The sequence below is a fragment of the Gymnodraco acuticeps genome, unplaced genomic scaffold (assembly GCF_902827175.1).
Source record: "Gymnodraco acuticeps unplaced genomic scaffold, fGymAcu1.1, whole genome shotgun sequence".
Lineage (NCBI taxonomy): Eukaryota > Metazoa > Chordata > Actinopteri > Perciformes > Bathydraconidae > Gymnodraco > Gymnodraco acuticeps.
The window spans coordinates 292,298-306,692 of NW_022990621.1; the positions used below are offsets into that span (position 1 = coordinate 292,298).

Sequence of the window (14,395 nt, forward strand, 5' to 3'; positions counted from 1 at the left end):
GGCTGTGATATTTCTCTACAAAACAAAAGAACATTTATCTTTGGCTTTAGCTAGACTCACATGGTTTCATTAGTACTGTTTAGCAAATTAACAGTTCTGATGTAAAGCTAATGTCTGTTAGCAGAAAGCTAACAGAAAAGCACTGGGGGGGGGGCGTCTGTTGTTTTAGGTAAGTTAATGACATGACAGGGCCGGTTTAAGAGGATAATCCTTCAAACTCAGACTTTAAAATACTGCATGTTTATTTATAACTGAAACACGTGTTTGCATGTTATCACCGCCGCAATCACTTAACCTCCCCATGATGATGTGAGGTTATGAAACATTTACCAAGTAAGCTACCAGGACGTGTGTTTGCCTGTATGTGTTTAAATATTGGTTGCTGAACATACATTTTCCCTGAAGCATTGATCAAATAAGAAATTCAAAGATGACCTATTGCATGGCAAACACTGTAGCATGGGACCTGATCTGTACAATCTGAATCTGAGTCATGTCAGATTTTGCGATGGTGAATCATACAGTTACTATGTAAAAAGAAAAAAGTACATGAGAGAAGAGAAACTTCCTTCGCTTGTATTATTATAATAATGTATTATTACTATTGTTATTTGTTGCGCCCTGGGGGGGCGCAGAGGCATGACAGGGGGGGGGGCGCGAGAGATCAGGAGGAAAAAAAGATTTTAAAAAAAATCATAATTTGAAAAATTATTGATTCGAAAATAATATGATACAGTACAGTACTATTATGTCTGGGTCTCTGTGTTTCATTCAAGCTTGGCTCTGTGTGTGTATGGAACGATCCATTTTGTGTGCGCGAGCGAGAGAGAGCGCACCGGTACTGGAGATCGTTGTTGTTAGCTTCTGGTGCTAGCGAGCTACGCTAACGGATATAAAGAGTTTTTTCAACAACAAAGTGGAGGAGAGTCCTCTCCTGTCAGACTGAGAGACTCAGTGAGCTAAAGGACTCTCAGTGTTATCTCAGTGGGTCTCAAACGTTTTGGTCACCATTAATGTAAACAATTATTTCCGAGGCACACATTTATATGATCATTATAGTTATAAAAAAATAGGAGAATAAATGAAAAACAGGTATGAAATACTATATGACAGTAAAACAAGAATAAAGTTTAAAAGGGTGATTTGTAAAATATCCATAAAGAAAAAGTAAATCTGTTTACAGTTCTGTTTCATATGGGTGTTGAGAGAGGTATCCATATGCTCTTCATGTTGCTCTCAAAGTGCACCAGATTGATGCATTTAACTTCAATATTTAAAAATAAATCTTCCCGGGGAAACATGCCCCCGGACCCCCCTATGTTAGGGCCACTCCCCAAAAATAGGGCTACTCCCCAAAAATAGCACTCTACCCCTGCTTACACCTATGCCGTGAGCTGATTATCGAGCCTTCATTGTAACAGTCGCGGGTACACTGTGTATTTGCGTGGGGAGTGTTGCAGTAGAACATTCCACTGTAGCGACCGGTACATTAATGGGAAACCCTAAATGTTTGAGCACCCTCTATGAAACGTCAAGCTACCCCACAGCACCCCAAAAATAAATCTCTGGCGCCGCCACTGAGCCTGACTTGTGTTGGGGGGGGGCCCGACTTTTTTTTTTCTGACAGAAAAAGTTTGAGAACCACTGCCTTAACCAATAAAAAAACACTCACGGACCACCTAACTCCACACATATCCAAAAACAATAGGCCTGCTTACCAATGAACAGTACATAACAGTAAAACTATGGTTGCAGGCCCAAATCTAACTCTCTGAGGTCTAAGCAATTTTTTCACATGTTAGACTCGCGTGGGCTTTTTTTGTAAAAATGCTATTAAAACATGAACCTTGGTGACGATTGGGCAGGCCTGCATGGTCTGCCTACAAAACAAAAATAAAAAAAGTTTATGCAGCCCCAACAACAGCCTCTGATCATCAACAGACTTCATGCAATGCTTCATTGGATGCATATCTTAGATAATAATCTCTGGCTCACTCCTAAAACATCTAAATCTACTTTCAGCATGGATAAATGTTCATAAAATACATCCATACATCCATATGCTTCTTGAAATCCTAAAAAACACATCGTTTTTCTAGAACAGATTATAAATCGCCAGAAAATGGTACAAACAAGTGGCAACATGTGTGACGAAGGTGTTGCGCTGGCCTACAGTATATCATGCAATCGAAAGTGAAACTTAAGCTCGCTCTATTGCGGAGATATTCCTGCGAGAGTGCGAAAAACTTACATTTATTTATTTATTCACTAGCACCTTTATTCTGTAGTCGGTAAACAATTTTTGTTTGGATTTTGAGGTGTGCTTCGGATCATTGTCCTGGAAGGTCCAACCACGGCCCATTTTAAGCTTCCGGGCAGAGGCTATTTTCATTTAATATCTGCTGGTATTTGATAGAGTCCATGATACCATGTATCCTAACAAGATGTCCAGGGCCTTTGGAAGAAAAAAAAGCCCCACAACATCAAAGATCCACCACCATACTTCACAGTGGGTATGAGGTGCTTTTCTGTATGGCTATCTTTCTGTCCAAACCCACCTTTGACGTTTGTTGCCAAAAAGCTCTATTTTGGTCTCATCTGAACATATAACCCTATCCAATTCAATGTCCCAGTAACGTTTGGCAAACTGTAAGCGCTTTAGTTTGTTTTTAAATGACAGCAATGGCTTTTTTCTGGCAACCCTCCCAAACAACTTGTGGTGATGTAGGTGGCGTCTGATGGTCGTTTTGGAGACTCTGACTCCAAGACTAAGCTAGCCTCTGCAATTCTCCAGCTGTGATCCTTGGAGATTCTTTTGCCAGTCGAACCATCCTCCTCACTGTGTGTGGTGTCAATGTACACACACGTCCTCTGGCAGGCTGATTCTTAACATCTCCTGTTGCTTTAAACCTCTTAATTATTGCCCTGATAGTGGAAATGGGCATTTTCAACTGTTTAAAAATGTTCTTATATCCATTTCCTAATTTGTGCAGCTCAATAACTTTCCGTCGCAGATCATCACTGTGTTCTCGGGTCATTCCCATAGTGATGAATGACAAAGGGAATTTTGGCCTGTGTCACCTCATATTAATACCCCAGTGAAACAGGAAGTCATGGTTGACCAATTAAGAGTTCCTAATCAAACAGGTGAACCTAAAAATGTAAAATATGACTGGAAATATACTTCGGTTAGATTTTAAACATAGGATTTTCTAGGGATGCCAATAATTGTGGCACACATGTTTGGAGAAAAATATTTATTTAAAGTCAACTTTTTCTTTTCTTTCAATAATTTTACTTCAATGAAAAGGTAATATTTTTGTGAATATTTTGAATTAAATATCATGAGGAAAAACAATAAAGAAATGTTTTGTATCTTGTTTTGCCAGCAGGGGCAATCGGCAGATTGTCCTCAAACAATTATGCTAATTTCTGTTAAAGAAACCGTCAGATGTTAATAAAATAATAATGATGACGTGTTTTATCCTGGTTTGGTTTGTTATGTTCAAGGTCAGGGGTGCCCAAAGGTGATCGCAAAGGTAGTGTGGGTAGATCGGCATTGAAAAAAAAAAAAAAAAGTTAGCCTATCATCCATCCTTACTATGGCATTTGCCACTTGATTGACGTACAGGTAAGCCAGTCTGAGATCTCATCTTTTCTAACACGCAGTTCACCACGCCAGCTGCAATTCACCGGCGAGCTGATTACCTAGTTAGCCTTCCAATGTATCTACTAAAGAAAGGCGTAACACTTTATATTAAGGTACACAAATTAACCATCAACTAGTAATTAACATGCATATTAGCAGTATATTGGCTCTTTATTAGTCATTATAAAACACTTATTAATGCCTTATTCTACATGACCGTATTCTACAAGTAATAAGCCATTAGTTGAGAGTTTTTCCTCAATAACCCTCTAATTACTGCTTATTTGTTGCAACTACTAGCTTATTGGTTATGAACAAGACTTCACTTTAGAATAGGGAACATATTTTAGATAGAAATACCTAATTAGAGTCAAACTACTAGCTTATTGGTTATGAACAAGACTTCACTTTAAAATAGGGAACATGTTCTTAGATATAAATAGCTAATTTTGAGTTATTTAGACACAATTAACACTTATAGTTTAATGTCTTGTTACATAAGAATAGATCATATTTGTTAAGTGTTATTATGGGAGAATTACTATTCTTGTGGTACTACTGCCTTATTAGGCCCATATTGAGCAGAGCAAGACCAAAACTCATGTACAACACCTTCCTTACTTGCAATAAATAAGCACTAATTAGAGGGTTATTGAGGAAAAACTCTCAACTAATGGCTTATTAGCTGTAGAATATGGTCATGCAGAATAAGGCATTAATAAGTGTTTTATAATGACTAATAAATAGCCAATATACTGCTAATATGCATGTTAATTAACAACTAGTTGATCGCTAATTTGTGTACCTTAATATAAAGTGTTACCAAGAAAGGGTATACAATTGACGTAATGACCAAACATTTACCGAGTTGTATTGTGCCATACGGGTTCATGCAGTTATGCAAGGTACACCAACATAAGGTATATATATATAAATATATGTTTAGCATTTTTAACGTTGGTAGATCATTTTGACTTGGTCATTTTAAAAGTAGCTCCCAAGCTGAAAAAGTGTGGGCACCCCTATTCAAGGTGAATGAAATGTATCATGTCAGGTTCTGTACGTCACATTTTATTGGTCTGTCCTATTCATCATAAACTTTTTTTAATGACACTAATATAATAAAGAACTGGACAGTGTGGGCTGTATGTGCATTCATGATTCATTATTGTGATTTGGTTTGTAAATAATAATACCTCTCATCTACGTTGGCTGAACCCAGCACCAGCAGTCCCCCCGGTTTCCCCCGGGCCCACAGACCCAGCTGGGCAAACAGGTAGGCCAGGACCATTCGGACCCGAGCCTGCCAAAACACACACACACGCACACACACACACATACACTTCTTTTAAAGATGAGACATTTCTGTGGCTCCTTAAATCTTAGTCAAAACAATCATTATATCATCACTGACTCTGACTGTTCATCTCCTTTACAGTGTGTGGGAGAAACTCCCCCTGGTGGGTACACAGGGATTTTTAGCCTGGATAGACACTGCTTATTAGGAATGGGTATTGTTAGGATTCGATACTTTTCAATAATTTGGTGCTCAAAATTATAGACATGATTACAAGATGTGAAGATTAAACAACAGTTATTTTATTGTAATTTATTTGTATTTATTATTTTCAATGTCATACCAAGCAGTTATGAGTGTGTTCGACAGTGTGTCTCTGGAAGGGGGGCGGTAATTAGGGCACCTCCTAAACCAGAAGCTCCAGTCGGCTAACAATTATAATCCGTTTATTGTGTTTATTATTTATAATTGTAATGATGGATTATCAGTAATCATTTTAAAGTTACACAGAGACATTGGATTAACCGTTTAAAATGACGTAGAAAAGATCACTTTTGCCAGTTACGTGCTAAAGTAGCCATTAGCCCCGTTAGCCCGTTTTGCTAAGTGTTGATTTAGACTCTTGGTGTTGGACTTCTGTTCCGTGTAGGTCAAATGGTTAATATCGTCTGTTAGCTGAGTTTCTTCCCGTTAAGAGGGTATGCATCATTATTAGGTTGTTAAATGTTAAGAAGCCTTGAGACGCTGTTTCTAGCAAGATGTTGCATCCGCCCCTGCTATGGTCTGCCCCCGGGAGTCTCACAATAATAAGAGCGCTGTTAGGAGAGATGACAAGGGGCATTCACAGTGGCCAATCAGAGTGGTAATCAAACCGGATACGTCACATGGGATGAGGGTTCCCAACCAACCAGAATTGTTTAAACTAAGGAAGTAGCGTAATTCATATACCGATAGCAGCACCGTTTGTCCAGCGGCTTAACGGTATACCAATACTGTCCAATCAGGTACCGGTACTGACTTAGTACCGGTTCTCGATACCCATCCCTACTGGTTATACTTATAGATGGAAAAAGCTTAACAGACACCACGAGTGAAAAGCAATAAATTGTGTAAAGGAAAAAATGAATGCAGTATGCGGAGTGGTGAGAAACTCAGTGTGAGAGGGTCTGACCTGGACGTTCTGCAGAGCCAGGTTTTCTCTGGGGCTGCCTCCATAAGCGCGGAACTTTGGCCAGCTTCCAGTAACCACGGAGAAGATACCCAGAATGCCTTTCACCGCCATATCTATGTTAATATTCATGTGTGTGCTGCAGACAAATAGATAAAAGGATGACATGTTTATTTCAAAGCAACTTTAAAGCTCACCTATTACGCTATATTTGAACAACATATTATAGGACCATATCTATACAAAACATATCTCTGAAGTGTTTTGCTCAAAATACCAAACAGATCAACAATTGTAGCATACGTCATACCCTTCTATAGAGTGGTGCAGGGATGACGTATTTACCCGGAAGCAAACTGCGCATGGGTTCTCTGAGAGGAGGGAACCGGTAGTGGTAAAATGCTAACTCACTTCCGGGTTTTAGGACTCGTCACTGCACCACTCTATTTCAGCCCTGTTAATAAAGTGCTGATTCTGGGTCTGGTCCTTTAAATGTAACCGAGCTGCTGCTGGCCACGCCCATTTTGAGCTTCCACATGTAAGCAGTGAGCTCTGTGAAAAGAAGGCTGTCTACCAGCAGAAACTCAGCTAAACGCTGCCGTGATTAAACGCCATAGTATGTTCCAAACCACATCAAGCGTTATTTCTGAAACAGTATGGAGCTCAAACGCTTTCTCTCTTGCGGGTTTACCACAAGGACAGTACCTTTTATTTCCGGCTTCTTTACACGTATTCTCTCCAGTACAGGTTAGCTCTGAGTGTTAGCGATGCTTGCTAATGTAAACAAAGACCATATTACTTCCAAAACAAGTCGTACATTGTTTCTGATATAGCACATAGCTTGACATGTTCTTTATTCAGTGTTTACCGCTAGAACAGTGCCATTATATGTATTTTATATATATATATATATTGTTGTTAAACTTTACTCTAAGGGTCTCTCGTAGACATCCTGCTGAATACACAGACACACAGCTGAGAGAGGGGATTCAGCTAGCGACTGTGTATGGGGACGATAGGTTGGGCCACGGCCAGGAGTTCAACGTAAAGCCAGCCCACATTTTAGTAATGTCGATATGACGCAGCAAATGTGGATCAGCTCCGTTGTACCCCCATTTTTAGAGATGTGGGTAAGGAGGAAAAGAGAGAGGGTTTTATTTTCTGACACTAAGTGAGTCTCCTTACACACCGGGAACACATATTTATGTTTAAAAGAAATAAAAACTCTACAGGAAATAATTAGACTACCTAATACAAAATGATAATGATATAATGGCCTGTATTAATAATGATGTTTAACCTATGGTACGATAAACCATCTCTTCTGTTTTTGAGATGAATGTTATTCTATGCACGGTCCTTGTTTATAAAGATATAAATAAAAATAGATTGAAAAAATTATATATATGATGTTCAGACTGTATTTTTTGTATCCTGTTCAGCCTTCTTGTGAGGCAGTAATCTTACAATTTGCTCCTGGAATCTTTACTCCAATTTATCTTAAATTCGGTTGATAAAGAATTGTAAACATGCTACCTACTGGTCGGTCGGTAACTCATCCGTCCACTGTCATTGTTCATGTAAAGGAAACATTGTTACACCAAACATACAGCTTTTTAGTTTCTTGTTACTAAAAGAAATCCGCTCATAACCCTGCCAAGAGTTAGATGAACACTTTCATGTCTCACAGCAAGAAGGTGACACTTCAACATAGACATTGTTATTTTCCAACATTTTCTTTTTTCCTCAGTATGCTTTAAATCTCTGCCCATTGCATACAATTGATAAAACTTCAAAAAAAGACGTTTACTTAGGCATATTTTTTGGTATCACACTCTAGTATTATGACAGTGATTGTGATAATATTAACTCATATTTGCATCACTTATTAGTTGCTACAGCACGTAGCATCTCACAATGTATTCTAAGAAAGCCCTGTAAGTGCAGTCCCGCCTACCTGCCGATCTGATTCGCCAGCTCTCTGGCCCGGCTGCATGTGTCCTGTGAGGAGTTCTCACTGGCCATGTAGCAGGTGGTGAACATGTGACCACACAGCTCTTCAGGGCTCTGGGGACAGTAGGTGTCCTCCCCTACCACTCTGCGGACGTCCTCCAGCACCTGGCTTTCTGAGAGAGGGGAGGAAAAAGGGAGGAATCTTATAAAAAAAACAAAGACTAGCTCCATGGCATAATGGCGAAACCCGCAAAATAAAGCAAACGTCAAGACAACATGAAAGGATATGGCGTTCCACTACGCTTGAAGAATCTTGTTTATGTTAGGCAATATTATAAGGAATCACTCGGTACATTTTCACTGTTATGCGAATGATACTAAATTATATCATGCCTGATGAAACCAATCATCTAAATCAAATTCAAAACTGCCTCAAGGACTTAAAAACCTGGAAGACCTTACATTTTTTATGTTTAACACGGCGGACAAAACTTAAGTTATCGTACTCGGCCCCAAGAATCTAGAAACAAACTATCTAAAGATATTAGGGAATAATTTGCTTAGGTATTCAACCTTTGACACAGTTAATCGTTTTCTCCTTTCACTGTCTCTTTTCCACTCGCATAGGTAGGGCCTTGTGTATTGCTGCTATCTCTCTTAAGGAGGGGCAGCCTTGGTGCATTGTTGAGGCTATGACAGAGCACAAGATGCCATGAGGTAGTTTATTGTTCAGGAACGTAGGTTCCCTGGTGCACATTATTTTCTATGGACGACAGCTGTAGTTAGATTCAGGGTCCATATTTGTTTAGTCTTGCTGATGAGGAATGTTAATTATTACACTCCAGTTAAAACCTCGAACTACAGAAGAGTTGGTTTGGCATCCGCTTTGTCAACTCGCGGCACAGCACATGTCTTGTGAATTCTCCGGCCGAAGCTCCAAATAAACCATCAGTGTTTGCCATTAACGTTCCTGCTCTCCCTGTGTCTCTCTGAGTCTCGTCTCCATTGCCTCAGAAGTTTCCATCACAAAATATATACTCATGGCATTAACTTTCTCCTCAAAGCTGGACTAGCAGTGATATGTTACCAATGAATGAGGCAAAACCAAAAAAAAGTAATATAATAGAAGAAAGGGTCAAGTTTCGAAGACTGATTAACCTATGACGGGTAAGATCGGCGTTATGCCATGGAGCTAGTTTAGTTTTATTTTCTTCTTTTTCAAAGGAGCAACAGAATCTAATTTTATCCGCAGTGCGCCCTACAACATGATCAATTTGGGGTGATGTACATTTAGTATAAGATTCGTCCCTCACATACAGACGTGGTATTGAGTTAAATGTTGATGGAATCTCAATAGACAGTGTAGTGTATGTGTTATCATATGACTTAGTTTCAAACCTAAGACAGGGACAGCATCGACAGGAACAGTGTGTGAGAATGCTCAGACTTGTGTTTTTGTACAACGTGCAGGAACACAGGTCCTGTACTACAAGTCAGTTCAACAGACCCTGGCTATCGTTGAGTTATCTGGTTTAACGAACCCTAACAAACTTTTTCTGAGTTTGGATATGAGGGCGTTCATATGAAAGGGGCAGAGTTAGCAGCATTTGACCAATCACAAACATGGAAAAGCGTACTGACAGCAGAGGGTAATACTTTACCAAGTTAACTATAATATAAGACACATATGTACATCCATGATTTAAAAACATAGTCCAGGACTTCCGGTGAGCAAGGCGAGTGAGATGGCTGCTTAATTTTTTGCTCCCGATAGTGATTGGAAACCAACCCCCTTAACTCGCCAAGTAATATACAAATCGATGTAATTTTATTGGAATGAGAGGGGGAAAGAGAACTAGAAGTCAAAAGAAAGGTGGCAAACTAGAAAGACAGAATTCACCAGAGATGGAAGACGCTCAAAGCTCCGTTAGCTCACAACAGGACTCGGCAGACACCATGCGCTCAGTGCTCCAGGAAATATGCGATTTCAGGGCTGAGCATAAAGTGGACTTAAACAAACTTAAAGAAGAAATCAAGGGAGACATGAAATCTGAACTCGAAGATATGAAGCAGGAAATGTACCAAAAACGTTCTGCGAACTCCGCGCTAACCCAGGCCCACAAAACTAGGCTGAAAGAAGTGGAGGAACGAATCGATGAGGCGGAGACAGTAAACATGGCTATGTCAGATGCGTTGATTAAATCAATGAAAGAACAGAGAGCCATGCAGGGGAAACTGGTGGATTTGGAAGGTCGATCCAGGAGAAATAATATGTGCATGTATGGAGTACCCGAAGAGAAGGAAGGTAACTCCATGTCTGACTTTGTGGATCAACTTTTGAAAATCGAACTCGCTTTACCGGACACCAACCTACAGATACAACGCGCTCATAGAGCTGTGTCCTCGCAAACTGGAAAATAATGCACCGCCAAGGTCCATAGTGGTGAACTTTCTGGAGTTTACCACCAATGAAATGGTACTGAAAAAAGCGACAAGATGCGCATTCACTGGGACTCGGGAACACGCACATACGACAGTGCGCCAGATGCAGGGCAGGAGCTGAGGAGGAGAGGTTTCTCCGTGGAGATACCAGACCGCAACACTTCGGAGCTGTACCTGGAGATGGAGCGTCTCCACCAGACCAAGACATGGCAGCGCGGATCCCTCCCGAGACTAACTGATTCATATTATATATTCACTGTATATATTTGTCACAACTTCATTTGGATTATATAAGTGTTAACGGATGCCGTTGGACTACTAGGATGCGTGAGATTGCGTGTTTCACCTCTAGTGAGGGGCCCTCCAGGAGGAGGCTTTCCCCTCTTCCTGCCAACGGGGACTTAGGGTGGCGAGGAATCACCCTACCTTGGAAGTCTACGTTTTTATTTTTACGTTCTACGTTCACTACATGTGGGCCAGATGTTCAGGTCTGTGTCGTTTTCAGTTGTCTGGAGTTTTGTGAATGGAAAGGATTGGGTAATTTAAATGCCGTACAATAATATAAAAGTGGTGTCACTTAATGTAAATGGGATGAATAATCCAGTTAAAAAGGAGCAAGGTCCTGGCTAACTTGAAAAAAGAAAAGGCCCAAGTACTATTTTTACAAGAAACTCATCTGCCTCAACGGGAGCATGACAAATTAAAACACTTTGGTATAAAAATACATTCTATAGTTCTTACAAACCTAGTCAGAAGAGGGGAGTGGCTATCCTTATTTCAAATGCAGTTCAATTTGAACTCCATAAAGAAGTTAGGGACAAAGAGGGACGATATGTATTAGTGAAAGGAAAACTTGAAAATGCAGTGGTGACATTGGTAAATGTATAGAGGCGAAGTCCCTCCCCTTCCGGTGGGACTCATGGGACCTTATTTCGGAAAAAGTTTGTATTGAAGTCAATGGAGAGAGAAATATTATCTTTCGATCCCATTTGAATTGTGCCACGAATTACACATATGATGTTTGTCAATTTAAAAAATAATTTCCATGTAAAAAAAGTCAGTTTGTCGTAAAACTGTTGAAATATAAGACTATGAAAACTAGAAAGACCACAAATCCCAGAGTCGCGTAAGTGATGTCATAACTGTTTTCCTCCATTAAGAGATAGCTAAGATCAGCGCCATATAGATGGAATCTTTCTATATGGCGCTGGCTAAAATAAGATCACTTTAACAAGATGCCTGTGTGCTTAGTACCAGGTTGTTATCGTACCAGGTTGTTATCATACCAGCATTGGGTCTTGCTCGTTCTTTCGCTTCCCGTCTGATGAAAGGACCAGGAGTGGCTGGATCAAGTTAGCTACCTAGCTAGTAGCTAGCACGTTAGTTAGCATTACAGCCTTGTCATTTGTATTAGCCTTAACATGAAGTAACATTAAGTAACCCAACATGTTAAATAGTAAGAGTAGTAGACATATTTCCTGAACCCTTTGAAGAGTACTGTCACACCGGTGTGATCATTCTATAATACACAACTTAAGCCCGGGGGAGAAATGCTAACGCTACATTAGCAACTGCGATCTTTTCTACTTCACGCTATCTGCACAAATGGTTGACATTAAACATTAAAAAGACCAGGCAGTTCAGAGAGAAAGGAAGGCAGGCAGGCAGCTTTGCATGACATTCTTCTGGACGTGTTTCATTGTGGTGATAGTGAGGATAGTCAATCCTTTTGTTGACAAGACAGTAGTGACGGCCATCTTGGTGACGTGTGTTGTTCTGCTAGACCGGAGATGTAGTTCAGCGTTTCACACAAAAAAATGTGTTACTTCACAGTTTTACGACACATTTTATTTTTTTTGACTTGCAAAATTATCTTTTAAATTGACAAACATTATATGTGTAATTCGTGGCACAATTCAAACGGGATCGAAAGATAATCTTTCTCTCTCCATTGACTTCAATGCCTAACTTTTCCGAAATAAGGTCCCATGGAGCTCAACCGGAAGGGGAGGGACTTCGCCTCTCGATATATAATCTGAATCTATATGCCCCCCCCAGAGAGTAACACATTTATTTTTTAAATCTGTTTGACGTCATTGCATTAGAGACTGAGGGTATTTTGATATGTGGAGGGGATTTTAATGTGGTCCTGAATCATACCATAGACACTACAAGCCACAAGAATAGCAAGAAGCACCTGACCAAGTTTGTTGTGCAGGAAATGGGACTAATTGATATTTGGAGGGAACTTCACCCCCTAGAACGGGATTATACACACTATTCAGCAGAGGTGTGGACTCAAGTCACATGACTTGGACTCGAGTCAGACTCGAGTCGCCAATTTGATGACTTTGGACTCGACTTGACAAAATCACAAAACACTTGCGACTCGACTTGGACTTGAACACTAATGATTCGAGACTTGACTTGGACTTGAGCCTTCTGACTTGAGGTGACTTGATAATTTAATTCAGAGGTCTCCAGCACTCCGATCGCGAGATGCCGCTAGAAGAGCAGACTCCCGTCGGGGAGAACAGAATCTCCAGCCGCTTCTACTCTTGCTGAGAATCCTTGCAGGCAGGGACGGGTCTTTATTTAGCTGGGCCACCATGCGGCCAATCATATGCAAGGACACACTAGGACAGGGGTCGGCAACAGGTGGACCGTGGTCCGGATCCGGACTCAGACGCCGACCTATACGGACCCGGACCTATAATCAATACATTAATAGGGGATTTCAATTTTGACGGGGTGATTGTATTTTAAACGCCGCCGACAGGGGGCGAAAGAGACCAGTGAGCGATACAGGGAGAGAAACACAGAAGAAGAGATGAGAACGTGGCAGAGAGAAGCGGAGAGGAAAGTGAGTGAAGAGAAGAGTCAGCGATACAGGGAGAGAAGACGGAGAGGAGAGTGAACAGTTAGCGGCAGACAGGGAGAGACAAATAATTACACATGGCGCTCTCCAAGAAGAGGAAAGTTGACAGTGAGAACAGAGCTTTTAACCCTGAGTGGACTCATTCATGTTCATCCTGCCCACTGGGAGCACAGAACCAGTGTGTCTCATATGTTCAGAGGCCGTGGTGCTCATTAAAAGTGCCAAAACGCCACGATGAGACAAAACACAAAGTGTTTGACCAAACATTCCCTCTCAAGTCAGAACTGAGGTCACAACAAATAAGCAGTCTCAGAGCCCAATATGATCAGTCCACCAGGATCAAAATTAAAACTAAATATCGTTCCAGGGCAGGCTAACCGATAGGGGTGTAACGGTTCACAAACATTTCGGTTCGGTACGTACCTCGGTTTTTTGGTCACGGTTCGGTTCGGTACGTTTTCGGTACAGCAGAATTTTTTTTCACAAAACAAAACATATATATATATTTTTGTTTTTATTATTATTAAACTGTGGATAATGTATTCACTCAAATAAATACAAAATATAATAAAATAAACATTAAGCTGCAGCATTTCGATGAACTGAAATAATCTGTATTTGAACTGTACTGTACTAGCACCTAAACAGCAGTTTGACATTATGACTTGCTTGTCATTGTATTTTCATGTTTTTTTTAAAGAAAGATGAACTTGTCCACCGCAGTACTTTTCCCACAAAGGTTCATGAGAACTTAGTTCATGTGAACTCTTTAGTTCTCATGAACTAAATACAGATCGCGTTCACACCGGAATAAATCCCTGGGGGTGGATTAGGCAAATTAAGCCGCTGACGTCACTTCTTCTTCTTCTGCTTTGGGTTTACTGGCAGGACGCAAACCACTTCACGGCGTATACTGCCGCCCAAAGTCCCCGGCCGGAAGTCCCCGGAGTTGGGGACTGGCTTCAGTAGAAGCTGCTGGGAGACCCAGCAGCTTCTACTGAAGCCTTC

The 14,395-nt window shown here is 40.6% G+C and overlaps 1 protein-coding gene across 1 annotated transcript in view; it reads right to left on the reverse strand.

The window, feature by feature from the left end:
* The window catches only part of nadsyn1 (NAD synthetase 1), a 75,792-nt gene that overhangs the window by 13,645 nt on the left and 47,752 nt on the right, over nt 1-14,395 (reverse strand). The window contains exons 14-16 of the mRNA XM_034229075.1: nt 8,072-8,240; nt 6,118-6,253; nt 4,846-4,952 (exon numbers count right to left, since the gene is read on the reverse strand). Coding sequence (XP_034084966.1) covers nt 4,846-4,952; nt 6,118-6,253; nt 8,072-8,240 — 412 coding nt within the window. The remainder of the gene's footprint in view (nt 1-4,845; nt 4,953-6,117; nt 6,254-8,071; nt 8,241-14,395) is intronic.